This window comes from Bubalus bubalis, chromosome 6, assembly GCF_019923935.1.
Source record: "Bubalus bubalis isolate 160015118507 breed Murrah chromosome 6, NDDB_SH_1, whole genome shotgun sequence".
Taxonomy (NCBI): Eukaryota; Metazoa; Chordata; class Mammalia; order Artiodactyla; family Bovidae; genus Bubalus; species Bubalus bubalis.
In genome coordinates, this window is record NC_059162.1 from 91849621 (window position 1) to 91877287 (window position 27667).

General features: G+C 36.8%; 2 protein-coding genes across 5 annotated transcripts in view; one reads left to right on the plus strand and one right to left on the minus strand.

The window, feature by feature from the left end:
- The window catches only part of TCEANC2 (transcription elongation factor A N-terminal and central domain containing 2), a 45839-nt gene extending 44484 nt beyond the window's left edge, over nucleotides 1-1355 (minus strand). Inside the window, exon 1 of the mRNA XM_025288679.3 lies at nucleotides 1083-1355. The gene's annotated coding sequence lies outside the window, so the exon portion shown is untranslated. The remainder of the gene's footprint in view (nucleotides 1-1082) is intronic.
- On the plus strand, nucleotides 101-25901 carry TMEM59 (transmembrane protein 59). Of its 4 annotated transcripts, none has more exons than XM_006067220.4 (9): nucleotides 101-465; nucleotides 4359-4391; nucleotides 5408-5513; nucleotides 7307-7401; nucleotides 10387-10539; nucleotides 12602-12683; nucleotides 14263-14347; nucleotides 16668-16776; nucleotides 25260-25901. In XM_006067220.4, exons 1-9 carry the CDS (start codon nucleotides 277-279, stop codon nucleotides 25413-25415), a joined length of 1008 nt encoding a protein of 335 aa, XP_006067282.2. In that variant the 5' UTR covers nucleotides 101-276; the 3' UTR covers nucleotides 25416-25901. The 4 variants fall into 4 exon arrangements, with proteins under 4 accessions (XP_006067282.2, XP_025144460.2, XP_006067283.2 ...); XM_025288675.3 differs by having other exon boundaries at nucleotides 102-465; nucleotides 14266-14347; XM_006067221.4 differs by lacking the exon at nucleotides 4359-4391 and having other exon boundaries at nucleotides 106-465.
- The last annotated feature ends 1766 nt before the right edge of the window (nucleotides 25902-27667 follow it).

A 27667-nucleotide genomic window follows, 5' to 3' on the forward strand; every position in this document is an offset into this window, starting at 1 on the left:
GAGAACTACATGCCCCAGCATGCCTCGCAGAGGGAGGAGTCGTTTCGCTCTAGTACTCGCGATGTTTGGATCCACTTCCTCTCGCCAACCTAGAAGTTCGTAGACCTAGAGGTGGGGCGGGAGGCGGCAGTTTCGGACGGGTCAGGGCGGAGCTGAGAAGACTACAGAGGCGGAAGCAGCGCCCCGCGAGGCGGGGAAGGGGCTGGTCCCGGAAGAAGGAGGAAACCTTGAAAGAAAACAGCAACAAGCTGTGCTGCTGTGACAGAGGCAAACAAAATGGCGGTGCCGAAAGGGAGCCTATGGCTCAGGGCCCAACTGGGGATCCCGCCGCTGCTGCTGCTGGCCATGGCCCTGGCCGGAGGCTCGGGAACCGCTTCGGCTGAAGCGTTTGACTCGGTCTTGGGTGATACGGCGTCTTGTCACCGGGCCTGTCAGTTGACGTATCCCTTGCACACCTACCCCAAGGTAGGGCCCGTCCGAACCGGGCTACAACCCTTCCCTGGCCGCCCATCTTTCCGCTCTCCCGCACCTCTGTCGTTTCTGGGAGCCTGACTGTTGAACCCACCCTTCAACCTTTGTCTCCCATCTCTGTGGCCCCTGTTTTCTTTCTTAATCCTACCCGCATCCCGCTCCTCCTGTAATTACCGGAAGTTTGTGCCGCACCTACCCTGTAATAGGTCGGGGACAGAAAAATAAGCAAGACACGACCCCTTTTTTTCTGGGGCTTTACGGGGAAGGGGTGTGGGGGGAAGGAGAACCCAGATGATTAACGCAGGGTCCTCACTTTCCAGGGATGGCGGGGCGGAGGGGAGGCAGTTTCAGATACGCCAGTCCTAACCCAGTTCTCTAAAAGATTAGTTCTTAACCCCTTCTTCCCTTAGCGCCTCTCTGGGCTGGAAGCCAGCAGTCTGTACCTGGAGTCAGACAAGTAGATAATTCCACCATAGTATGAAATGTAAGGAGTTGGGAGACATCAGGAAGGGCTTTCCGCCTATGTTGAGTAACTGTGTGCTAGGTGCTGACACTGGGACTGGGATGGCTTAGAGAAAAAGCAGGTAGGTTTCTGCATTCAGAGAACTTACCTTTCGGTGCAGCAGAAGACAGGGGATTAGTAGAATGGGAAAGAGACGAGAATGGCCCTCGCCGCGGATCAATATTACGAAGAGAGTTGGACCCTTCCTCCCCTCCTTGTCCGCCCCTAGGTTCCACTTCTCAAGTTGTTTTTGCAGCTTTAGAACTGTTGACTGAGCATCCTAAATTGCGTGGTTTGTCCCCCACCCTTCCAAATATGTGATTTCGGTGTAAGCCCCGCCCCGCACACCACTGCCTTTCTTTATAACAGCTTGTGCTGGTCTTTCTGCCCTTGTTTTTACTTTGTCTTCCCTATGCTATATACTTAACCATGTGGCTAGGCCTCTATGCTCTCTCAAACTACAAAGTGACTAGGAGGAGTTTAGGATGTTCCTTATTGGCAAGTGCTTTCAGGCTTTTGAAATGAAAAGTTCTAAATGCTGTTTCTGCCTGTATCTGTTTACTGCTGGGTTTTACATTGCTTGAGGCTTATCAATCTTAAAGAAAAAGTGTGGGAGAGGGGATTATCAAATTATCAGAGACAGATATATCATTAGCAATCAAGAGAGAGAAAAATGAGGAATTCTGACTTCTAGACTTTTAAATCAATGTGTACTGCTCCTGAATACATTATTTTCTTCTCTTTTTATAAACCGCTCATAAGTAAGAGGATTGTATGAGGAAATTAGTAATGATTTGGCCTGGAATTGGGCAGAGATTTATTTTGTATCTTTTTAGTGTTTGGATGTACTGGCCTTCCCTCCCACCCACCCCTGCCCTTTTTTTGAGATTTTCCTAGCATATTTGTAGTTACTTGAGTACATATGTTGGAGAATAAGCAATTTAAAAGGTTAGACATTTCTGGAACCTCTGAGTACTTTTATAATATCCACTACTTTCTAACAATTGATGTGATATCTATAAATCTTTCTTTCTTTTTCTGTAAAGCTATTCTCCCTAGGAACTTTAAATCACCTGGTTTCCTGTCCTGGACTTAAAGTTTATAAACTGCCTGCTGTCTTATTAGCCAGTATGATGGGAGATTTACCTCCGTTATCCCTAATTCTCACCCTGCCAAGTTGGGCTTGTCAGCTGAGGAAATCAAGGCTCTGACAGGTTCAGTGACTTGACCTAGGTCACATAGCCAAGAAGTAGTGGAGTAGCAGGAATTCAGTCCTAAAACTGGCTACACTGTACTGCTTTCTACTAATAAAGTTGTAGATTAAAAATATTTAATTATTTCGCTAATGTACTTTGGTCCTCCGTCAAATTATTGTGCTTTATGATTTGGAAAAAAGCAGTGGGTGTTACATTATTTAAATTTACAAGCTCCTAAAGCCTCTCTTCGGAGAAGGCAATGGCACCCCACTCCAGTACTCTTGCCTGGAAAATCCCATGGATGGAGGAGCCTGGTAGGCTGTAGTCCATGGGGTCGCTAAGAGTTGGACACAGCTGAGCGACTTCGCTTTCACTTTTCACTTTCCTGCATTGGAGAAGGAAATGGCAACCCACTCCAGTGTTGTTGCCTGGAGAATCCCAGGGACGGGGGAGCCTGGTGGGCTTCCGTCTATGGGGTCGCACAGAGTTGCTCACGACTGAAGCGACTTAGCAGCAGCAGCAGCAAAGCCTCTCTTGGTCTGGTATTTGTGACTGGTAAATAGAAATCTCATTTTAATGACTCTTTTTCAAAATTATTTGTTGCAAGAAAGCATGGTACTTTATTTGTTTGTAGTAGGTACTTTAAAATTATCATATTTCACCCTTTAACTTTCCTCAGAAGTAGAATTGTGTAATTTGTCTGGGTCCAAATATGGGAGACATAAGTCCTGTTAATAATAAAGGTAATTAGAGTCAGCCTGGTCATTTTTAAGAGTGTGGGCTCTGGAACCTTATAAACCTGGTTTCGTTCCCAGCCTTAGAGTTACATATCTGTGTGTCCTTGATAATCACTTCTCATGACTTCATTTTGTCAACTGTAAAAAAAAAAAATCTTGTGGAGTAAGTGTGAGGATTAAAGATAATATACATGGGACTCTTAGCACAGTACCTAACACATATCAACAGATAGTTGTTTCCTTTGTCAGATGTCATAAGGCCAGTTTGGTATGTGCAGCATATTAGTAGTGCTGAATAAGAATAGTTAGCTTGACTTAGCTTAGGATAAGAAAATGCGTGTAAAATCTATAGATAGTAGGGTTCCTTTAAGGAGGATTTGGTCTAAATTAGAGAAGGTATATTTTATATAAGCTTGCCAGTAACTTTGGATGCATAGGGCATGAAACATTGTCTAAAACATGAAACACTTATTTAGAACAAGGATATGACTTAATAGCTACCAGTTGAGTGCCTGCTCTGTGCCAGGTGTCCTATGATATATTGTTAACTCCGTACCTGGTACATTGTGGGTGCTCACAAAATATATGATTAATGTCATACCTGTTTATTAGATAGTATAGCATAATTTTAATGATCCTATGGATATAAAATAATATGTAAATAAAATAATAAAATATAAAATCCTCATCATATTTCAAGATTGACATGTAAGTATTGTCACTGTTCTACAACTAAGGAAATTGAGGCTGAGCGAGATTAAGGCCCTTGCCTAAGGTTGTGCAGAATAAGTGATGAGGCTGAGCGACTAACCAGGGCTAATTCCTGAGCCTAGACTCTTTCACCATGCTACACTCTCTTCTGAGAATCGTACTGGAGGGCTTACTGGATTGCTTTAATAAAAGAAAACATCTGAAAGCAAAATGGCTTGCAGTATAGCTCATACTAATGAGCTCATACTTCTCCATGCCGTAGTAGGAAGTGTGTGATGCTCCAAAGACATGAGAGAATTCTACTGTCTTACAAAAGCTACTCAGGTATAAAATTTACTTTAATGGTTAAAACTCTTTCGATTTCACTGTAACAATAAATGCAGCTAGAACCGACATCCAGAAATGCACTGCCTTCCAAGTTGTATAATAAAGATTGTCAATATTAGACAATTAGGATGAAATGGTTGGATGGCATCACTGATTCAATGGACATGAACTTGGGCAAACTCTAGGAGACGGTGAGGGACAGGGAAGCCTGGTGTGCTATAGTCCATGGGGTCGTGAAGAGTCTGACATGACGTGGAGACTGAACAATAATAAATACTAGACTGCAGCCATCTCCTCTTAATGGATTGTTTGCTGCTGCACAAATTTTACTAATCCTGCTGGAAAGAAATGCATAACTTTGTATTCCATTGGTTGCTAACTGGTATATGCACATGCTGTTTCCTTCCTTATTAGGTGCCTGCCAGTTTGTACACAGTGGATCACACAGTAAGTTGAGTGGGCTTCCCCACATATACTGGTTTGTTTCAAATACTATACATTTCACCAAAGGAAAGCCTGTTGAAGACATTGTCATTAGTCTTACTGTGCAGTTCACATTTTCCAGCAATGAAGAATCTTTCTTCTCTTGAGCTCTCACACAAATACAATGATGCCTACAACTGTTGTTTTCTTTTTTTTAAATATATTATGATGATTAACACTACTACCATTTATTGAGCACCTTTAATGTTCCGGGCACTGCACTAGGAATAGCTGTCTTCCAGCATTATTGAGGGGTTTAGAGATAATTTATAGCTTTTGTTTCCTTTTTGACGTTTGTCAATAGATAGGTAAAGTAATGGGCATGCTGATCTGAAAGGTTTTGATCCAAGTCTGGCTGATCCCAGTGGCCTTTTCCACGTGTCACATGTTGCCCTTGTTTGTGTTTTCAGTTCAGGTAAACTGAGTTTAAAAAAAATCCTTTCATTTAAGCATTTTTCTAAATGTGTACCTCACTTTGTGGGGGCCTTTATAGCACTATCTGCTTTGTAAAACTAGTCATGATATTTTTCCTGATAGGCCTGATGATTTGTATAAATATTTATGTGGCAGAAGTACACCATTGGTCCTAAAGTACTTGTTTTCTCATTTTTGCCTCTATTAAAGTTCTGATTATGTCACAGTTATTTTTATTTTCAACTTTTCCCCCCAAAATATGACCATGGAATGTAGGAAAAGGGTGATGTTTTTATGCACTCGGTTTCTTGATATCACTTATTATTTATTTGTTTTGGATATCACTGTTAAAATAAGAAATTAAAACTTCTTTATATGGCAGACTGTATAGTCTTAAATATTACCTGACTTCTATTATTTTTTCTTTCTTTCAGTTATAAAACTTTTATTGGACAATTTATTATAAACCCTACTAACTTTGCTTTCTTTTGACTTTTTTTTTCCCCCCCATAAGGGAAAAACGCTGGGTTTTTTTTGTTAATCCTCCCTGTTCTTGACCTCCCTAGGAAGAGGAGTTGTACGCATGTCAGAGAGGTTGCAGGCTGTTTTCAATTTGTCAGTTTGTGGATGATGGAATTGATTTAAATCGGACCAAATTGGAATGTGAATCTGGTAAGATGCTATGCTAATGACATCAGCAGTATATAATAACATTGGTGTTTTCTTTGAGTTGTGTTATGCTTTTTATGTATTTTCCTCGGAAAATGACAAGCATACTATTTAAACTAGTCATCAAGCATATTTTAATTATTATAAAGTTGAACTTCTAGTAGCTGCTGCTAGAAATTTCATGGGCTTTAAATTTCATCTATTTGTTGAGACAGTGTTTATTTTGTACTATAGATAGGAACACCTTTGTTTAACCAAGTATTTGGTTTAGACAAATGTAATAGTGATTACCCTTCTCATAATTCATCACTATCCTTTCAGTGGATAGGATAATTTTCCTAAGCCTTTCAATCATAGGCTAGTTGACTTAGCTCCCAAGTTTTTTTTTTACTGAATCAGGCCTTTGACTCAGTATTTAATAGTGTATTCTTTGTGAGTCATGCCAATAAAAGAAGTAACTAGAGTCTTTGTCATCTCTTAAGCCACTATTCTTACCTTTTGCCCAAAGCGATGTGTTTAATAAAAGAAACCTGTAATCAGGACAAAATTGATAGTTAGCTTTTTAAAAACTAGAATGGAATTTTCTTCATTCATTATCTTACACTGTTTATTCAGTGCAGTAGGAGGTAGCTTTCTCCCTATCACTATGCTACTATTTCCATCTACCCTGTGTAGTATCATAACCTCTTTTTTCATGGCTCAGTCTCCTAACTGGACATCTTTATATGTGCATAATACTGTTCAGTTTATTATCTAGTACCTTCGAGAAGTGTACTACAAATGCATGACTGGGTGGAAAGAAAAATAAAATTGTGGTGTAAAGTGTTATATCACAGGAAAGAAAATGCTCTAGTGAACTAAATGAAGAGTGTATATGTGGTAGAGACTCATTCCAAGTTTGGAATCCTGCTGCAGAACATTTTCAAAGTTCAGTCTTCTCAGAATTTAGAATATTAGACTGATTGTTTTATTTTTCTTTGCCTTGTGAATACCCTTGCTGCTGAACTCAGTGATCTAGTTTTTAACAGTAATATCATATATTTGTATAAATACTAAAGTATATCATTTTGTTCAGCCCCATAAATTAGGTGGTATTAATTCTGTTTTAGACATAATAAAAATCAATAGTCAGAGAGGTTAAATAGCTCTACCTAGGTCATATACACCAGCGAAGGCGATGGCACCCCACTCCAGTACTCTTGCCTGGAAAATCCCGTGGACGGAGGAGCCTGGTAGGCTGTAGTCCATGGGGTTGCTAAGAGTCGCACACAACTGAGTGACTTCACTTTCACTTTTTACTTTCATGCATTGGAGAAGGAAATGGCAACCTACTCCAGTGTTCTTGCCTGGAGAATCCCAGGGACGGGGGAGCCTGGTGGGCTGCCGTCTATGGGGTCGCACAGAGTCGGACACGACTGAAGCGACTTAGCAGCAGCAGCAGCAGGTCATATACATAGCCAACAGATGATGGAGCCAGAATTTCAGGATGCCAATTCAGTGTTTTTTCTTTTCTGCAAACCTTAGCTATGAGGTTCACCTCATATGAATGTCATCATAGCCAGAGCCTGAGTGTGTAATTAATAGGTTTATTCCTGAAACATTTGACTTGTGGGAGGCAAAAGATACGGGATTTTAGTAAAATAAAACATTTGCTGTTATTGCCAAATATGAAAACTCATATTAATGAATTTAAGTATAATAAATTGCTTTATAAAATGATAAATTCCTTCCTTTCTATTCTATCCCTTTTCTTTCTCTCCTCTTTTTTCTTGTAATTTACTGTTTTTCTCTTCCAGCATGTACAGAAGCATATTCCCAATCTGATGAGCAATATGCTTGCCATCTTGGTTGCCAGAATCAGCTGCCATACGCAGAATTGAGACAAGAGCAAGTACGAAACAATACTGCCCTTCAGAAATGCCTGCTTAGATCGCACTTTGTATTGAAATGTATATTGTTCACATGATCCTATTGCAGTATTATATTTTATAGTTAGTCTTCAGCAAACAAAGTATTTTTGCAAATAGAAAAGTCAGTTATTTTTGTATAAGGCTTTAATGTTAAGAGGTATGTTCACACCCATAATCTCATTTTGTTTTTTTTTTTTCTTGGTCTGGTGACAATATTATCCCCATTTCGCATATGAAAAAACTGAGGCTCAGAGAAATGGAGAGTTCCTTTTACCCTATCTGCCGTTACCTTAGATCAGCATCATTTCTCATCTGTATTACTAAATTAGCTTCCAGTCTGTTTTTCCACTTCAGCCCCTTCTAGTCTATTGTTTAGTCTGTGTCTGGATATTTATTTTCTAAATGGAAATCTCATGCCATGATTCTTCTATCTTATATTCTTCAGTAGTTTCCCATTATATATAGGTTTAAGTCCAAACCATTTATCACGGCCTGGCTTCTGATTGCCTCTTCTATATCATCTCTTAGAATTTCTACCCCTCATACTCCATCCAAGCATTCAGGGAAAAGTTGTTGAATTTTATTAACTTTGGCACAGGAAATACAACCACATGGTACAGAACTCAAAAGGTGAAGAAGAAAAAAATATGGATATATATGCACACATACAGTTGACCCTTGAAAAACATGGATTTTAACTGCAAGACCATTTACACTTGAATTTTTTTTTCTTAATACTATACTGCACTACATGATCTACAGTTGGGGTTGAATTCTCAGATGCAGAATCACAAATATGGGAGACCAACTATAATCTGTGTATATTCACAGATTTCAGCACACCTAACCCCTGCCATTGTTCAAAGATCGTTGTATAGTGAAAAGTTTCCTACCCCTATATCTCTTAGCCACTCCGTTTTTCTCCATTAATGTAGCCAGGGTTACCAATGCAGAGGTGTTTTATACATATACAAGGATACATGTATTCTTTTCTAAAATATAATTAAAGACTGTCTACTCATGTTTTTCCAGTACATACATATTTCATTATATGGATGTATCATTTATTTAAGTAGTCCCTTGTTTATGGACATGTGGGGTTGTTTCTGACGGAGAAGGCGATGGCACCCCACTCCAGTACTCTTGCCTGGAAAATCCCTTGAATGGAGGAGCTTGGTAGGCTGCAGTCCGTGGGGTCGCTACGAGTTGGGCATGACTGAGCAACTTCACTTTCCCTTTTCACTTGCATGCATTGGAGAAGGAAATGGCAACCCACTCCTGTGTTCTTGCCTGGAGAATCCCAGGGACAGGAGAATCTGGTGGGCTGCTGTCTATGGGGTCACACAGAGTCGGACACGACTGAAGCGACTTAGCAGCAGCAGCAGCAGCAGGGTTGTTTCTGGGTTTGGTGGGCTGCTGTCTATGGGGTTGCACAGAGTCGGACACGACTGAAGTGACTTAGCAGCAACAGCAGCAGCAGGGTTGTTTCTAATTTTTTAGATGTACATATAATGTTGCATATTTTTCACATTTATATTTCTAGAATAAAATCATAGGAATACAATTGCTGAGTTAAGTATATGCATTTTTAATTTTTAGAAATAGAGCAAAATTGCCTTGTATGGAATTTCTATCAGGTTTTAAAATTGAGATATAATTCATACTATAAAAATCATTCTTCTGAAGTATACAGTGTAGTAGTTTTTAGTCTATTCCAGACTGTGCAGCTTCCACAAAGTTTTTATTATCAAAAAAAGAACTCTCTTACTCATTAGCAGTCACTGTCCTTTCCTCCTCCTCCCAGTCCTTGGCAATGTAGTACTTTTATTATAGTTTTAATTTGTGTTTCTCTTACGAGTAACTTTAAACATACTTTCTAATTTTTAAGACCCATTTTTATTTCCCTTTCTCTTAATTATGTACGTACTGAGAAGTTCTTAATGTTTGTAATATGTTAATTGTGACATTATTTCTTGTTTCTTCTATGCTGTATCTGCCTAGTGAATCCTTTTGACTCAGGGCAAGTACCATGTCCTCTGTGAAGCCTTCTTAACCACCTCTCACCCCAGTTTGGGTTAGATGCCTCTCCCCCTACACATGTATCACCCTGTGTTTCACCTCTGTCCTACGTAGATTAAACACAGACACATGGATAAATAAAACACACATGGTTTCTGACTCTTAAAATTTATACTCTCAATGAATGCTTACTTAGTGAACTAATCAATGAATGATTTCACAGCTTTTAAGTGAGTACAGATCTCTTCTGATTCTAAAAGCTCTTCTCTCTTAATAACCCCATACGGTCTTTCTTTTGAAATATAGCCAGAACCAAAGCTGTCCCTAGAGTTCAGCGAATGATATCTCATGCTTATTCTCTAGAGGGGCCCACTGCTGTTGAATTAGTCAATGGTCAGAATTAAAGGGAAGGGTATACCAATTAATGTAAAAATCTCATCAGTAACTTACTGTAGGTAGTCAGCCCATAAATATTTCGCTCACTCTGCCCTGTTATCAGATATCTCACATTTTATGCATATATGGATTGATTTTTTTCCCTTTTTTCCATTGGTGTGTGTTACAGGATGGTTTGTTTTACATGAAAGTATTAAAGATTTGTCCCTTCCCCTTCTACCTCTTGAGGCCTTGCTAATTCTTATTTAATCAAAAGAGAAGAATTAAGATTCTCTACATTTTTGGACCTAATTCAAAAGCCTGTTAATTTGATAGAGGTGACAGGTAGCTTATATTGTATTAGGTGATACATTAAAAGATCCTAGGAATTTAAACTTCTCATGGTTCATTGCATAGATAATGAAGAGTTTACTCTGATGCTAATGATGATAATAGGATCACTTGTTTTATATTCTGTCCAAATAAGGATTTGATTATATTGTTCTTTTATATATGTGTATATAAAAAATAATATATTTCACCTTGATTTAATTTTTTTTTTTTTTTTTAAGCTCATGTCCCTGATGCCAAAAATGCATCTACTCTTCCCTCTAACTCTGGTAAGATCATTCTGGAGTGATATGGTGGACTCTGCACAGAGCTTCATAACCTCTTCGTGGACTTTTTATCTTCAAGCTGATGATGGAAAAATAGTTATATTCCAGGTGATAACTGTGCTTCATAGATTCATTTAAATACTAGCAGTAGTAATGTATATATTTTAAATGAATATCTTAGCATAAAATCACATACTTAGTCCCTTACAAATATTTATTATCAAATAATAATTACTTTTTAGCCTGCATTAAAACCTACATTGGGCATCAGGACCCAATGTAATTTACTCCTCCCTCTGCCCGTTGGAAATCTATTTAAAGCCCATTGATCTGTATCTAACAAGATCTCTGAGTCTTCTAAATTTTAGAGTGGTTAATTGATAAAATGAAACCTATAGATATAAGAGCAGAGAAGGCAATGGCACTCCACTCCAGTACTCTTGCCTGGAAAAAAGGAGCCTGGTAGGCTGCAGTCCATGGGGTCGTGAAGAGTTGGACATGACTAAGCGACTTCACTTTCATGCATTGGAGAAGGAAATGGCAACCCACTCCAGTGTTCTTGCCTGGAGAACCCCAGGGACGGGGAAGCCTGGCAGGCTGCCGTCTCTGGGGTCGCACAGAGTTGGACATGACAAGTGACTGAGCAGCAGATATAAGAGATAAGAAAAATTAATGTAGTTTGAATATAAATAATGGTATGTATTTATACCACATACGGATATTAGAGAAAAGCAATGGGACATAATTTTTAGTTGTTAATAGTGCTTTTCCTCTTAACTCTGATAAAAGAGCTTGTTGAAGAAGCATGTTGCCTTCTAGAGAGATAACTTTTCTCCCAGTTCATTGTTTATCCTGGGATATGATAATTATAGCTGCTGTTTAGTGAAGGTTCATGTGTACTAGACATTTATATATGTTGTCTCAGCTCTCCAAACAACTTCATCAAGTTGCATTACAGCTGTTTTATTGATGAGGAAACTGTGAAGTTAACTTGTTTAATTAAGGTCACACTGCCAGAAGTAACAGAATTAGGCGTCAAACCTGGGTTACTTTAGCTCCAAGGCTCATATACCACCCTACCACCCTACCATGCTGTCTTCTTTTTAATTTGGTTGTTAAGTTCCTCAAATTTACCAGCCAATGAGTTATGTTATGATGCTTTCTCAGGAAATAATTAAAGTAAACCTTTTAATTATTATTGCCAAGTGAGTGGCTTACTGTAAGCCTAGTATGTGATTTTTAGCATCATCCTGAGTCTTGGGTACCCTGTAATTTGGTAATATGTGAAACACAGAAGGAATTTTCTCTTAAGTTCATGAATAAGTTCTATTTCCTAAAGCTACTTAAGTTGACTCTTAAGAGTAGAGTCCTTCATTCCTGATTAGATGTACGGTTAACTGTTTTTCTTTTTGTGTCAACTTAAGAATGATTATGATGGAGAAACCCCCTACTCCAGAGCATCAGAGCTACGTGAAGATGTAAAGTACAGAGTTGTTGGCTGTGTTTTTAGTCGCTTAATTGTATCCGACTCTTTGCAATGCCGTGCACCGTAGCCGGCCATGTTCCCCTGCCCATGGGATTTCCCAGGCAAGAATACTGGAGTGGGTTGCCATTTCCTTCTCCAGAGGATCTTCCCAGCCAACCCAGGGATCGAACCCACATCTCCTGCATTGGCAGGCGGATTCTTTACTGCTGAGCCACCAAGGACGCCCTAAAGTATGGAGTATTGAGCTATAATTTATGAGTTACTCATAGGTAGAAAAGAATAGAATGTTTCGGATGAGAAAAAATAGAAATGTCTAACCAGAAATTTTGGCAGTCTGCCAAATTATTCCTGATCAACTAGAATTAGAACTCATTTTTTACAGGGTATGATACTTAATGCACTATGTTGTAATCTATTTTTTTATTTTATTATTTTTTTTATGTTGTCAGGAAATTAAACTGACTATTCTTGATGATGATAGAAATCTGTTTCTTTGCAAGACACTGGATCTAGTGTTTAGCACAAACAGTTAAAATATACTGTAGTTACTGTGTTTTATTTTTTATACCATACTTCTATTACTTTTTCTCAGTTTGAATGTGTATAGAGATGATATGTTATGGAACTCTGTACTGAGAAAGGCTTAAGAAGTACAAACGACTTAATTGCTTCTTACCATTTTAGTCTAAGCCAGAAATCCAGTATGCACCACAGTTGGAGCAGGAGCCTACAAATGTGCAAGACTCGTCACTAAGCAAAATGTCCTGTAAGTTTTATTTTCAGTAGCCTAGGATTAAACACATTAGCAGTCAGATCTGATTATGGTAGAATTGGTTGTATGGTTGTTGGAAGGTGAATAAATGACTTAAAACCGTGGTCCTCTGGAGAAGGAAATGGCAGCCCACTCCAGTATTCTTGCTTGGGAAATCCCATGGGCAAAGGAGCCGGGCGGGCCATAGTCCATGGGATCACAAAGAGTCGGATATGACTTAGTGACTGAACAACATATCCTATATAGATATACCTAGGGCCTTTATTTAATATCCTCTTATTGTGCAAGTATTTAAAAAAATATTTATTTGGTTGCTTCAGGTCTTAGTTGCAGCACATGGGATCTCTCGTTCTGGCTCCTCTCTAGTTGTGGCTTGCGAGCTAAGTTGCCCTGCAGCATGTGGGATCTTAGTTCTCCCACCAGCATTGAACTGTGTTCCTTGCATTGGAACGCAGATTCTTAACCACTGGACCACCAGGGAAGCCCTTGCACAAGCAAACTGGTCCTCAAACTTTATTGTGCATTATGATCTGGAGAGCTTATTAAAAGCATTTCTGAGCCCCCCCTCCAAAGTTTCCAATTTACTCGATCTGGGATAAGACATGAGAATTTGCATTTCTAATAGATTGCTGGGTTCTGTGGGTGGTCTGGGGATCACACTTTGAGAATCACTATTCTAAAAACATGTAGTTTTCCTTTAAGGATGTTTTGAGTATGAACTAAGGAGATGTTCTAGTATCTTCCAATAAACTAACCAAATAGTGAAACTACCCTGAAAATATGTTTTTATTCTCTTTTTATTTCTATGCTAGAAGTGGATTTAAACTCATAGAAATATAAAACATCAAGCTAAAACTATGCTTACCATTTTAAAGCTATTAGCTCATTCCTTATCTTAAATACTGATTTTATTAACTTTAATTATTTTGGTGGGTGAATGATGACAGCACACAGCACAAGGCCATCTTTAACTGTATCTTTTTATTTTTTTAAGATTTATGTATATATTTATTTTTTGGCCGTGCTGGGTCTTCATTGCCTCTTGTGGGCTTTCTGTAGTTGCAAAGAACAGGGGCTACTCTTCATTGCAGTGTGCGTGTTTCTCTTGTTGCAGAGCATGGGCTCCAGTAGTTTTGTGTGGACTCAATAGTTATGCCCCCCAGGCTCTAGACTACTGACTCAGTAGTTGTGGTGCATGGGCTTAGTTGCCACGCCACATATAGGATCTTCCTGAAGCAGGGATCGAACTCTGGTGCCCTGCCTTGGCAGGCGGATTCTTAACTATTGGACCACCAGGGAAGCCCCATCATTAATTTTAGATTTGAACAAACCATTCTATTATTACATTCAGACATGGAAAGCATCAATGTCAATAAAAATTTGAAAATAAAATAGGGAATTCATAATGTTGTATAGTATCCAGTTGGTTTTTAATGTGCCAAAGGAACTTGCATTCATTATACCAGATTACATTTACAGAAATAACTGGGTACAGTGTGTATATCTAGAAGCAGTCATTTGAGACCCCCTTTTGGAATATAGGATATCATTAACTTGTACCTTATTATTTCAGCAGATCTGCAAATGAGAAGTTCACAAGCACATAGGAACTATCTTGAAGATGGAGAAAGTGATGGCTTTTTAAGATGCCTGTCTCTGTATGTATTCATCTTCACTTATGTGTACAGAAGATAAAATCTGGCTTATATCAGAGAGATGCAGTCCTTTTTATTATTTTAAAGTTATATTAACTGCTCAAAAGTAAAAAAAAAAAAAAAAAAAAAAAAATCTTTTTCCATCCTTTCCCTACCAAAACTGTACTTTTGGATATTTTGGTTTCTTTAAAAGGTGATACTCACTCTAATAAAACCCAAGGTTTTTTTTTTCCCCGCAGTACAGAAGCACTCTTATTCTCGATGGGAGTCTTTGATTTATGTTACAATATGCACTTCTTCAGACATCTCAGTTAAGCTTTAATTAATTTAGTTGGAGGGCCAACTGTATATTTATTGAAAAAAATTCACATGAATTTTTTTCAATTAAAAAAACAATTTTTAAAAATAAAAATAAATAAATTCTCCCACATAATTCAAACTTAAGTTGTTCAAGGATCAACTGTATTTACATAGCATTTACGTTTTATTAGGTATTATAAGAATCTAGAGATGATTTAAAGTGTATGGGAAGATGTGTGTAGGTTAGGTGGAAATACTATGCCACTTATAAAAGGGAATGGATCACCCTCAGATTTTGGTATAGGAGAGGGTAGCATTCCTAGAACCATTGCCCTGGGAGTACCCAGGGTTAGATTTTCATTTTTATCTCCATGGCCAGACAGGAGGCTAGGGGAGGTGGATAAGGGCTATAGATTAAGGAGGGCTTTGTGTTCTATACTGAGTGTCATCTCCATGCCAAAGATTCTTAAGGGTGGCAAGGGAAAGTGGACTGGCGAGGGTAATGGGTACCTTGTGCCCTCTTGGGAAGAAATATCAAGCTTTCTAGAGTGAGGAGGGTTTTATCCAAGTATGCAACCTTTTACTCCTCCAAGGAGTTCTGATATGAGCCTTCCCCTGACAACCACCTGCAGCCCCTAGCCAAACAAAGGGACAGTAGCACTTGGTGATAGTTGTCTACTGTGTCAGACACCAGGTCAGGCACTTGAGTAGAGAGGTGAACGAGTGGACTCTTGTGTCTCCAGTGTAACACTTCAGTAGTCCAAACTGCATGCTTCCTGTAATTTCTTAGAGCAGAAATAGTTTCTTGACAGGTTTTAATCAGATATCAGATACTTTTTATTTTAAAGGCTAGGTAAGAAAATAAGAATTGAACTTCAAATTTCCCCTTCCTTTAACTTCTAAACCTGCTTTTGATTTTGTACCAAAATAGGGGAGTTTTTCTCTCATTCAGTGTTTTGGATTTTGTTGCAGTTTGATAAGTTTTATGAAACCTAAGTTATTGCCTAATCTTAAGTTACCATTTATTCTTTTTTTCCTTTTTGGTCACATCACTCAGCTTATAGGATCTTAGTTCCCTGACCAGGGATCGAATCCAAGGCCCTGGCAGTAAGAGCAATGAGTCCTAACTGTTAGGCCATCAAGGAATTCCCTACAGTTTATCCTTAATACTACACTGCCTAGCATCTTACTGGTGCCTTACTACCCTAATAACATTTTGTCATTATATGTTATTCTTTTAAATCTAACATTTTAAAAATAGCTTTTTCTTTGAATCTTAATCTATTGTTTGGGAAACAATAGGTCAATTATGGAAAAAACTCCAGTTACTAATTCTTACAACTAGCCTTCTACACTGAGATATTTTAATCATAAGAAAAATATAACTATCTTTTTTTAGGATATGCTGTGATGAATACAGAATGCCTCATAATAGGTATACTCTTGTAAATTGAAATTCAAGTAAATTGTGGCAAGTTAAATATTTGAAATATAGTAGAGAAGTTAACTTCTGGAAGCCTGTTGTGAATCCTTTTATAAAACAAGTTATTGTTTCATAATTTACCTATTCTGTACCTTAATTCTTTGGGCTATTGGGTTTTCTTAAAGCAAATGTTATCTTAATACCTTGCAAGTATATATATATTTGTATAGCAGTATACAGTTTATAAAACACTTTGATTTGCTTCATCTCATTTAGTAATTTTAAAAAATCCTTAATAATTTGCTTTACTTTTATATATTTAGCAGAAAGCCAATATGTCTGTTTTTTTTTAATTTATAAAAGTTATATGGCCATGTTATAGAAGCTTGAGAAATGGAGGAAAGGACATTATATCACCCTAATATAATAGCTATTATAATGTTTTCTTCTGTATGTTTTTTTAAAATAGTTTTAAGGGTAGTACACATAAAATTTTATATTATTAAACTAAGTATACAAAATTGATTGCCTTTAATTGTAAAGAACCTTCTGTTCTTAATGTTATGCAATTTTAACAAAACTGTTGAATTTTTTTTCCAGTAACTCCGGGTGGATTTTAGCCATGACTCTTGTCCTCTCTGTGACGGTGCTGCTCTGGATTTGCTGTGCAACTGTTGCTACAGCTGTGGAGCAGTATGTTCCCTCTGAGGTAAATTCAATTCTAACCCTTAGGCCATTTGAAGACTGAGCCATATCATTGCCTTTTTTAAATGTTTTGTTTGTTTAACTAGAAAAGCAAAACCTTTCTACTAATAGAATGAGAGAAAATTTGGCGGTTTTAATCACACACGTGGGGGTTGGCACACATGAGAATTACAGTTTGCAGCATAAGCATCACTTCCCAATTTTTGTTGTGCTAACTACTATAGGGACCAGTGTACACTGGCAGACTTGAGGTCCGTGTCTCTCTTCTCCCTAGGTCTTTTTTTTTTTTTTTTTTTTTAATTTATTTTTTTATTTTTGGCTGTGCCACATGGCTCGAAGGATCCTACTTCCCCAACCAAGGATCAAACTTTTGCCCCCTGCAGCGGAAGCACAGAGTCCCAACTACTGGACTGCCAGGGAATCCCCTCCATAGGCCTTGGAGACTGAAAAAAACCCATTGACATGTTTCTAAGGTGATATATAAGAAAGAAGGCTTGTGGAACTACTTCAAATTTTAAATTTAACATTGCCACAAATGTTAAGGAATAATTGTTGCTTTAGAAGCATCAAGGCTGAAACATTTGATTTTGAGTAATGTGTTTTGCTATACTCTGAGAGAATTGGAACACTGTCTCGACTTTCTTGTTAATTAAAATTTAACTGGCCCAGGAATCATAAGGTAAAGGACTTTTGTTTCAGAAGAAGCCTCGAATTTGATGATTCAACTTAGCTTTAAAGGAAGAAAAATTATTTATGTAACTAAACATAAGATAAATTCTATTGACATCACATCCACCTGAAATAAACTTTAGTTCTCGTGTGCCTCCAAAATCCAGTAGAAAAAGAGTGAAAAAAAGGAAGGAGGGAGATTAAAATAGAATCTGATAAAAAAAAAAAAAAAAGAATCTGATAATAAGTAGTTAGCATGCCCCTCACGTGATGCTTGAACAGTACTCTTATGTTCACAGACTATAAAGATAAGCTGGAAGATTTACACATGAATAATGATTCAGATAATATTTTTCATGTTTTTATTAAAACCATATGGGATATAGGCAGGCAGAAACTGGGACAGGATAATGTTGATAACTAATATTTATAATAGTTGTTCAAAATTTACAAAGTGTTTTCCTGAATCTTACATGTCCAGCACACCTCTACAGCAGGTTTTATTGTTCATTTTATAGATGAGTAAATAGGCTTATGAAGTTCAGATAACTTTCCTGGGGTTGCACAGCTATGAAAGTTTTGAGCCTGGAATTAAGCTCCTGTCTTTTGACTCTGCACCTCCTATGTCTTTTCCTATATACCATCTTTCCTCCAGCTGATCAACTATTTAAGTTGCACAAATAATAAATATATGAAGTGTTAAGGAAAACAGAGAGTATGTGTTGGATTGTCAGGATAGGTCATGAGGGTCTTGACCTGAACTTTGAAGAATGGTATGGATTGGCAGAGAGAGAAAAGTGGACAATTTTTAAACAAATGGATAAAGTTAGACAGGATTGCCTTGAATTGTGGAAATATTAGAGAATGGGTAAATTTCTAAAGAACTCATCTGTTTATGATACCATCTGAACATCCTCTTGCTTATTACCTACTTGTGTTCTTGTTTAGTTCTGATGTCCTTATTTTAATCATTTTTTTGTTATTGATAAAGTAGAAGTTAGACATCTTACATAGGATTGCCTTTGCCTGTTAACTTACTTTTGAACTGCCCCATGCACTCTAAATCTTCATGGCAGCAAAGCTACAAACCTATAGTAATAAATCTTTGTTTTACCCTCCATCACTAGGGAAATTGATAATGTGACTCATATCAGGAGCTCATCGTCTGTGTAACCTCTTTGACACTAGGAATTTGAATACTACCAGCAACACATGGTTCATGTTTTTGAGCCAGGATGCTCAAACTCTTACTGAAACAGTTCCTAGATGGACATTTCATAGTTCTTCCTCTCTTAATCTCCTTACTTGACTTACAGAATTGACATCTTCTGGTGGTGTTTAGACATAGCAATGCCTCTAATTGGTGTTTGATTACATCTTACAGACCTGGGAATCCGTCCCTCCTTTTTAGATGACTTTTGAGCTTTCTCTTCCTTTTAGATGTTGTCTCTGCTGTGATAAATTTTGTCTTGATTGTATAGTTTTAATTCTGTGAGAAGTTCTCTCCCCTTATTTTCGGGTTGTTTGTAGAACATCTCACTGTTTCTGCATATGCCCCCCACACCCCTGGATCATGAAGCCTAAAGCATTAGAACCACATGTGGAGTCCTATTAGCAGTTATTACATTCCCTCCTGATATCTGCATATGGGTGTCACTTTGCCCCTTTACTCTTGCCTGGAAAATCCCATGGATGGAGGAGCCTGGTAGGGTGCCAGTCCATGGGGTTGCTAAGAGTCGGACACGACTGAGTGACTTCACTTTCACTTTTCACTTTCATGCATTGGAGAAGGAAATGGCAACCCACTCCAGTGTTCTTGCCTGGAGAATCCCAGGGATGGGGGAGCCTGGTAGGCTGCAGTTCATGGGGTCGCTAAGAGTCGGACACGACTTCACTTTCACTTTCACTTTCATGCATTGGAGAAGGAAATGGCAACATTCTCCAGTGTTCTTGCCTGGAGAATCCCAGGGATGGACCCCGTCTATGCGGTCGCACAGAGTCGGACACGACTGAAGCGACTTAGCAGCAGCAGAACTCTTCTTCCTGTCCTTAACAATCAAGAATATGGTGACACCCTCAAAGTATATATACTTTTCTAAGATAAATTTTCAGGAAAAATGTATCAAAGACAGCTATTTGTATTCACTGCTTTTAGGCTTTACTTTTATTTGAAACCACACTAGCTAAGTACTAATGTTTTTTCATCTCTATTTTTAATTATAAAAGGTCTATATATTTGACATAGAATTTATAAAGTTATATATAAAGAAGCAGGAAAAAAAACCACTCATCTAGAACTATTTTGTATTGCCATTTTAGTGGATTTCTTTTCAGTGAACTGTATCAATATATATTAATGTTTTTAAAATATTGCAGTGTAGATACTCCTTTTGTGATATTTTCTTCTTAATTTACTGTAAAAATAGCTGAGAATTTAAGTCACCTACTTTAAAACTTTACTTTCATAAAACCTTTTCATTGATTTTATTTTTTGAACATAAATTACTTCTGACCCCTCTCCATAGTAACATGAGAGTGCATTTTAAGTTATATAAGCAATGAGCAATGCTGTTTATATTTTGTTAATATAGTTTGCGTATATAATCCTGTGTGTTTATAGGAAATCAGAAACCTGCTGAGAGAATATGTTTGTCTTCAGTATAGACCTGGTATCTTGAGCTCAAACATGAAATATTAAAAGCTTCCTTTTCAGTCACTACAAATAAAGCTTAAAATGTTTGTAATAAAGGCCAGAAATGTAGTCTTGGAAACTTGTGAACAGCTTTGCTCTTCTTATTTAGGAAAGTTCTGAAATAACTTATCTTTAGCCTCTTTTGCACATAGTAAATATTCATCTCATTATCATTTAAGAGTAGTGCCAGAAAGAGTTGGCATTGGTTGATCTTAAAGCAGTATCATTTTGAGTAACTTGACTTATAAAGATTTTGATCCTTATTTCTCCGCTTTTCCCCCCTATTCTTTCACATGTATGATGTCATTTTTTTAGAAAACATCATGAAATAATGCTTTTCTCTTGTTGAACTATCTATTTAAGATAGTAAAGAGTTGTTATTCATAGTGATCCTTGTCAGGCAGGTCAAACCTGACTATAAAAACAGAGTTCAAGTACTAGATAGTCCTCTCTAGAGATCAAGCAGCCTCAGAAAAGTCCTAAAACAACAAATAATCATAGAAATGCTGCCTCTCTTATCTTATTATCTGTTTGCTTCCTTTTTTATTTGCAAAACCCATGATCATCAGATTTCACATGGTCAGTTTAAAAAAGTTTTAGAAGACTCCAAATAATATTCATGTTAGTAAATCACATATACTTACTGGTAACATACAGTGTGCCAGGCCCTGTTCAAGAGATTAGAGAGATAATGAAGAGTAAGATCACAATGAACAAAGTTAAATGTTAAAGATTTCAAAGACTGGAGTAGAATGAAACATGTTTTAAACTATAATAAACATTATTTTCTTTGTCTTAAAAAAAAAAGACCAAGAATCTTACTGTTTCGAATCTAAGTCTCAAGAGAGACAATCAAAAAATTTTATAAATGCCAGAGCTACCATAGCTTTTTAATCTAAATTCTGTTAAGAAATTTATCTTTGCTGTTTTTTGTTGTTCTTTCTCAAGCCTTTATCAAATGTAGTGTTTTTGTATACATATATATAAAAATAGTATATATAATATATATATTTTAGAAAATCTATGGATTTTTGCCTAGTTAAAAAATGTATGACATTTTGATTCCACTTGTCTAAGTACGACTACAACTTCTATTCTAAATTTCTAACATATTCACTCAAAACTTTGATATAGTTCCGTTTATTCTGGCATCTAGTATTATTGCTTAAAGACTAGAAACCTTATTATCTTAGTGATTTTTTTTTTTAATTGAGGCTTCAAATTTCTAATCCGATTTGAGAATATAAAGAAATACTTGTAACAAAGTACCAAATACTTTTGTTGTAAAACAAGACAAAGCAAAATAGGAAATTAACATGTGATATAGCATTATTAACTAAAGTGCGGATTTTGTTCAGATTTCACAAAATTTTATGCTAGAGTCCATTACTTGTTTCTTACCTTATTCAGGATTCTATCTTGTATTTAGTTGCATTGAGCAGCTTTAGCTGCATGTAACAAACTCTGATAAATTCAGAATTTTCATTTTTATTCTGTTACAAATATTTCCTAATTTTCCTTGTTATGGCTTCTTAGATACATCCATCATTTAAAAGGGACATTTAATTTCCAAATACATGGTGTTTTTAAAGTATCTTTTAATAATTTCTCATTTTGATATTTATTTCTCATTTAAATGCTTGCTTCTCTGCAGTTTTTTCAGTCTTTTAACTTTATTGAGGCTTTTGATGGCTAAGTCAAAGATCTCTCTTGGTAAATATCACTTTGCACTTGAAAATATGTGAGTTATTTTCAGATATCTTTTGATACTGATTTCTAACATAATTCCACTGTGATAAGAGAACAGACTCTGTAAGATTTCGGTACCTTTAGACCGTGACATTTTTGACCTTTGTTTTATGCGTCTGCATATGTTCCAGGGTCTCCTGGTTTATATCTATGAGAACTTGTATGGAATTTGTGTCCTACTGTGTGAAAATTGTATAAACCTTAATTATGTTGAATTAGCTCATAGTTGCTTTTCAGGTCTACTATATCCTTCTACTTTTCTATTCTGTTAATTTTTGAGAGTTTGATATTGAAACACCAGATAAAAATCTTAATCTGTCTACGTAAAAGATAATTGTAATATATAGTGGAACTATATGTAACTTTGTATTTTCCAAGTCTTCATAAATGTATTATCTTACTTTCATAATTTAAGAAAGAAAAAAAATTGAGTCTAGAAAAAGATCTCTGTATAATAACTTGCCTAAGATTGCCGAACTGGTTAGTGAAAAGCCAGGCCTAAAGCCCAAATACATATTTAGTAATTAAATTTAAGTTTTAGAAGTAATACATGTGACATAAGGGGCTTCCCTGGTGGCTCAGACGGTAAATAATCCTCCTGCAATGCAGGAGACCTGGGTTTGACTCCTGGATCGGGAAGATTCCCTGGAGAAGGGAATGGCTACCCTCTTCGGTATACTTTCCTGGAGAATCCCATAGACAGAGGAGCCTCGCGGGCTACAGTCCAGGGGGTCACAGAGAGTCACACGACTGAGTGACCAACAGTGAGCGACTAATAAAATTGATTTCCTCTTCCTCAGTTCTCAGATAAACCAGTCAGTAGTATTAAAACATTTTTCCATGCAGTTGCCTTTTTAAAATTTTCTATTTTTTGCTTTTAATAATTTTAGACTTTTATCTGATGTCCTTCTACTATAGATGAGGAGTTTAGCTCCCTTACACTGCCTCTCATTTCCATCTCTTCACTTGCTAGTTTTTATAATGTGTATTATTATTTCACATACTTGTAGTGAATGCTTTATAAATTTCTACTGACTCCTTATTACTGCTTTTCTCTTTCGTCCCATACTCTTAACTCTCAATTTTCATTAGATCCTTGAGAAATAAAATAAATTCATTTTTCTGTATGTATACTTTCAGATTCTGCTGTTGGTTGATCTGAAAACTTAAAATCCACTAGATAGCTTTTACAATATTATAATTATGTAGATATTCAAAATAGAACCAAGTACAGTGGTGGTTAGAGTCACATGAAAGCAAGTTATAAACCTGAATTATTTAAAAGTGTTCCCAGGAGAATCTTCCAAATCTCTTTGCTTAATGGAACATTTTTGTTTTTGTTTTGTTCTGGCTTTCTTCCCATAAAAGTCATCTCATTTGCCACTGTTTCTTTTATGTTGCTTTCTTCCTTAGATTCCTCTTTACTTTTGCTGGAATACCTCAAGTAATTTTTTTCATAAAGGATACTTGGGCAGTAAACTTTCCAACTTAACACATTTGAAAATACCTTTATTGTAGCCTTGTATTTGATTGATAATTTGGAGAAGGAAATGGCAACCCACTCCAGTATTCTTGCCTGGAAAATTCCATGGACGGAGGAGTTTGGTGGGCTACAGTCCATGGGGTTGCAAAGTCAGACACAACTGAGCGACCACTTTGATTTTCACTTGAGAATACAGAGTAGCCACAAAATCACTAAATGTACTGGTTAGAGGTTATCCATATGCTCCCGTCCATTTCTCTGCACAGATTTTACTCTTTCTCCTTATTCTTTTAGATAGCTTCTTCCATACAGATGTTTGAAATCATTGGAAGTTTCTGTCACTGTTTCAAGGCTTTTAAATGTTAAGTAGAATTGTGAAAGTTTTTCTTTTATTGTGCCTCAGAGCAAATTATCACCCAAATAAAACCCAAATTATTAATTTGGATTTTAAGGAGCCCTCACTGGATCAGATCCATGTCCAATCCATCAACCATTGAATTTGTCTTGAAAATTTTCTCTTACCTGGAAAATATCAAGTACTGGGCCACCTCCTTGTTGAAGGATTATTGTTACCTTGAAACAGTAGACAGCAGACCACATCAGAAATGTGTTCAAGTAGGCAGCCATCATGAGAATCACTTTTAGAACATTTTCATCACTCTAGAAAGGAAACATGCTAGTAGTCACTGCCCATGTCCTCCAAGTGTCTTTACCAGCCATAGACAATCCATATGTCTTTCTGGCTTCTTTCACTGAGCACTACGCTCCGTATTGTTGCACATATTGGTATTGTAGATACTTAAACTTCGAAGGTGCTCTTTATTCAACACCTACTAAAAGCATCTTTCCAACACTAATACTTCTATGTGGTTCTCTGTTTCTTTAAATACATATTTATTTTTTACTTATTTATTTATTTGGCTGCACTGGGTCTTAGTTGTGACATGTGGGATCTTCTGGTTGTGGCTTGTGAATTGTTGGTTACAGCATGTAGGATCTAGTTCCCTGACCAGGGATGGAACCTGGGCTCCCTGCTTTGGGAGTGCAGAGTTGTAGCCACTAGACCAGCATGGAAGTCCCTATCTTTTTAATATAGTTAGTTGCCCTGTCAATAATGTCAGCGCTTCAGTTTTTAGCTCACAGAATCAGAGATTTATTGCCACATGCGTTAACAACAAAATCTACCCCACCTCTTAGTAAAAACTTTTCTTTTTTTACCTTTAGGAAATAGACCTGTATCTAAATAGAGGTACTTCCATTATACTTCAGTGAGTTTTATGACATTTTCCCTGATACTGTTTATGCTTTCATTCTCTCATTTTAGTATCTTTTTGAGTATGTTAGTAACAATTTGAACTTTTATACATTTATGAAGACCTTTCTGTCAATGTTAAATTATTTCGTGTATATTTTTTGTTCTACTCACAGACTTAAAATCGTACATACCATTTTCCATATATGTTAATTTAGAACGTTTAGTAGCAGAGAAACTTACTCCATGTCATTTGACCACTTGGTTGGAGAGATAAGGTCTTAAAGGAATTGATCACTCAAGGCATCAAGCATCCGTAATCCATGCTCCAGAATCAATACCAGGTGTGGTATGACCACACTTACTCCATTTAAATCTGAGCAATTTTTCCTGATAGTCAGTTGTTAATTTGTAAGTATTTTAATTCAGGACATGTGGAAAATTTTTATTTGACCAGCCCCTGGGAATTGAATCACATATCTGTAACACTTTGAGTAAAAGGATTCTTGAGGATGTTTATAGAAATTCTTTTTTTTTTCTTCAACTAAGTCTTAACATAATAAATTGCTATTTGAAGCCTTACTTGGAGAAGTTCCAATTATGCAAATTGCTAATATTCATTGATTTTTTTTTCTTTTGCAGAAGCTGAGTATCTATGGTGACTTGGAATTTATGAATGAACAAAAGCTAAACAGATATCCAGCTTCTTCTCTTGTGGTTGTTAGATCTAAAGCTGAAGATCATGAAGAAGCAGGGCCTCTACCTGCAAAAGTGAATCTCGCTCATTCAGAAATTTAAGCTTCTTTTTTTTTTAAAGAAAAGTGGAATAGACATCTAAATTTCCATTTCTCATAAAGCTTTTTAAAATGGTTTCATTGGATATAGGGCTTAAAAATCACTATTAAATGCAAATAAAGTTACCCAAATCTGTGAAGACTGTATTTGCTGTAACTTTACCTTCAATTTTTTTCTAGTAATTTAAGAGATAGCTCTTTGGGATTGTATTTTTATTTTACTAATAACTGTAGCTATTTTAATTATTATTTGCATTGTTTTTGTTTGTTTCCTTGCTTAGCCACATTCTGTGAGCTGACCATTGTTATTCCCCACCGCCTGCCCTGTCAGTCACCTTAGTTAATAAGCTGAATACTCAGTAGGATGTGATGCTGTTGCTCAGAAATGGCCGACAACTTGTAATTTGAAATTTAGTAGAAAATACCCTTTAATACACTACATTTTCAGTTGTATTGAACTGAAATCATTAAAATTTTCTTTGAATAATTATGTGCTGAGATTTGAGTTAATATGCAGCTGATTTTCCAGATTTTCCCTTTCGCCACTGCCCAACCCAGAAAACAAACAGGAAATGTTCTGTCTGTCTATTGCTATATGATCAGGAAGCAAATGAAAGCAAAAATGATCTTCTCACAAGTGTTCTTTATGTTATTTTGCACAGACTATAGATTTTTCTGTTGGATGGATCTTTCCAAAGAACTGTTTTTCTCTGTTATAAAGCATGTCAAGTATAAGTTATTTTCCAAGAACTTCATTTTGACAGTAAGAATTTGACTCTAGTGATGCAGGACTAAGTTTAGATTTCACTTTGCAGAAAATGGTTGTTATTTATCATTCCTTTATTATTATTATCAATAATACAGATACAAAAATAAGAATGACATCAGGTAGCATAATACACTTCAGTCTTAAAGTGATTCAGTGTCATTATACCATGAAATCTTAAATGACTTTGCAAACCAGTATTTTGTCACTCACATGGGCATTACTGGCAACTGCAGTAGTGCCAATTGACTACAGAGTGAGTCACGAACTTACCTTCAGCCTGGTCGTTAGCTTTCTCTGAGTCAAGAAAAAACAATTAACCAAGTAAGGCTTTGGTCACAAGATAATAGGTTTTGGTTTTCTAAATAGTAGGTTGTCTAGATTTGGTAGATAGAGGGTTAGAAAGTATGTGAACACATTCAAATGGGGAAAAGAGAAATTACTAAGTGTTGCCAAGCAGTCATTGTCTCTTCTTATTTTGTGTCAAAATACAGTTATATAAACAAGAAATGGACTGGATTTGCCTTAGGGAAAAAAAAAGCCCAGTTGTCTTATTTACCACTTATGGCACACACTTACGTTCATTAATCAGTCACAGGTTTAATTGTGGTGCACCAAGTGAGGGAAACGGGGATATGTCCATAATGCTGCAGATTTGTAGGAGTCAGCCTAAGTTAGGAAAGGCCTCCCTTATAAAAACAAAGCAATACAAGAGATAACAAGAGCAACTATATGACTATCCTATATTCTTCCACCTTCCCTTAGTTTTGTTTCTCTTTGCTTCCTGAATGAAGTATGCCAAGACATCCTCATTCCTCTTGAAAGTATTGATCCAAGTTTAGACAAACTTTCCCCTCTTGTTATGAGACAGCTCCTTATATGTAAAAATACCCAATCATTCCTCTATTTGGTAGGCACTCAAATATTTGTGTCCTGTCTTTTTATTTTAGCATGATTAACCAGACATTTTCAAAAACAATTTTACTTTAACAAAAAGAAAAATTACCACCCCCTCCCCCAAATGTATACAGCATTAAAATATTTGACTTGAAAATTCCAACAAAAGCAATAAAACTGGCCCCTTTTCCTAAAGTAACAGTGGCCCTTTCGGTGGACCCAACTTTACTTAGTTTCCCTTAGGTATCACCTTTCCTACCACACAACATCTTAAGAAGCTTACCTTTGCTCATACGCAAATTATCAAAACTCTTGAGTCGGTTCAATCCTGCCAGAAGGACTTCCTAAGGTCCTCCTTGTTTCAGGTCCCTGGTCTAAGAGATACGCTGATTCAGATGATTACAAAGGTGGTAGTAATCCTAAGAATGATCTAGGCCAAAGATTCCCAATCTTTACACAAAACTTCATGGATACCCTCTCAATACGGTATATTTTTTATCAATCAGGAATTATCAGATTATCTGGTCTATTGATCTTAGAAATCCTTTTGTGTTACCTGCCAATCTGAGCTGCGTATTAGCATGTTGAAACCT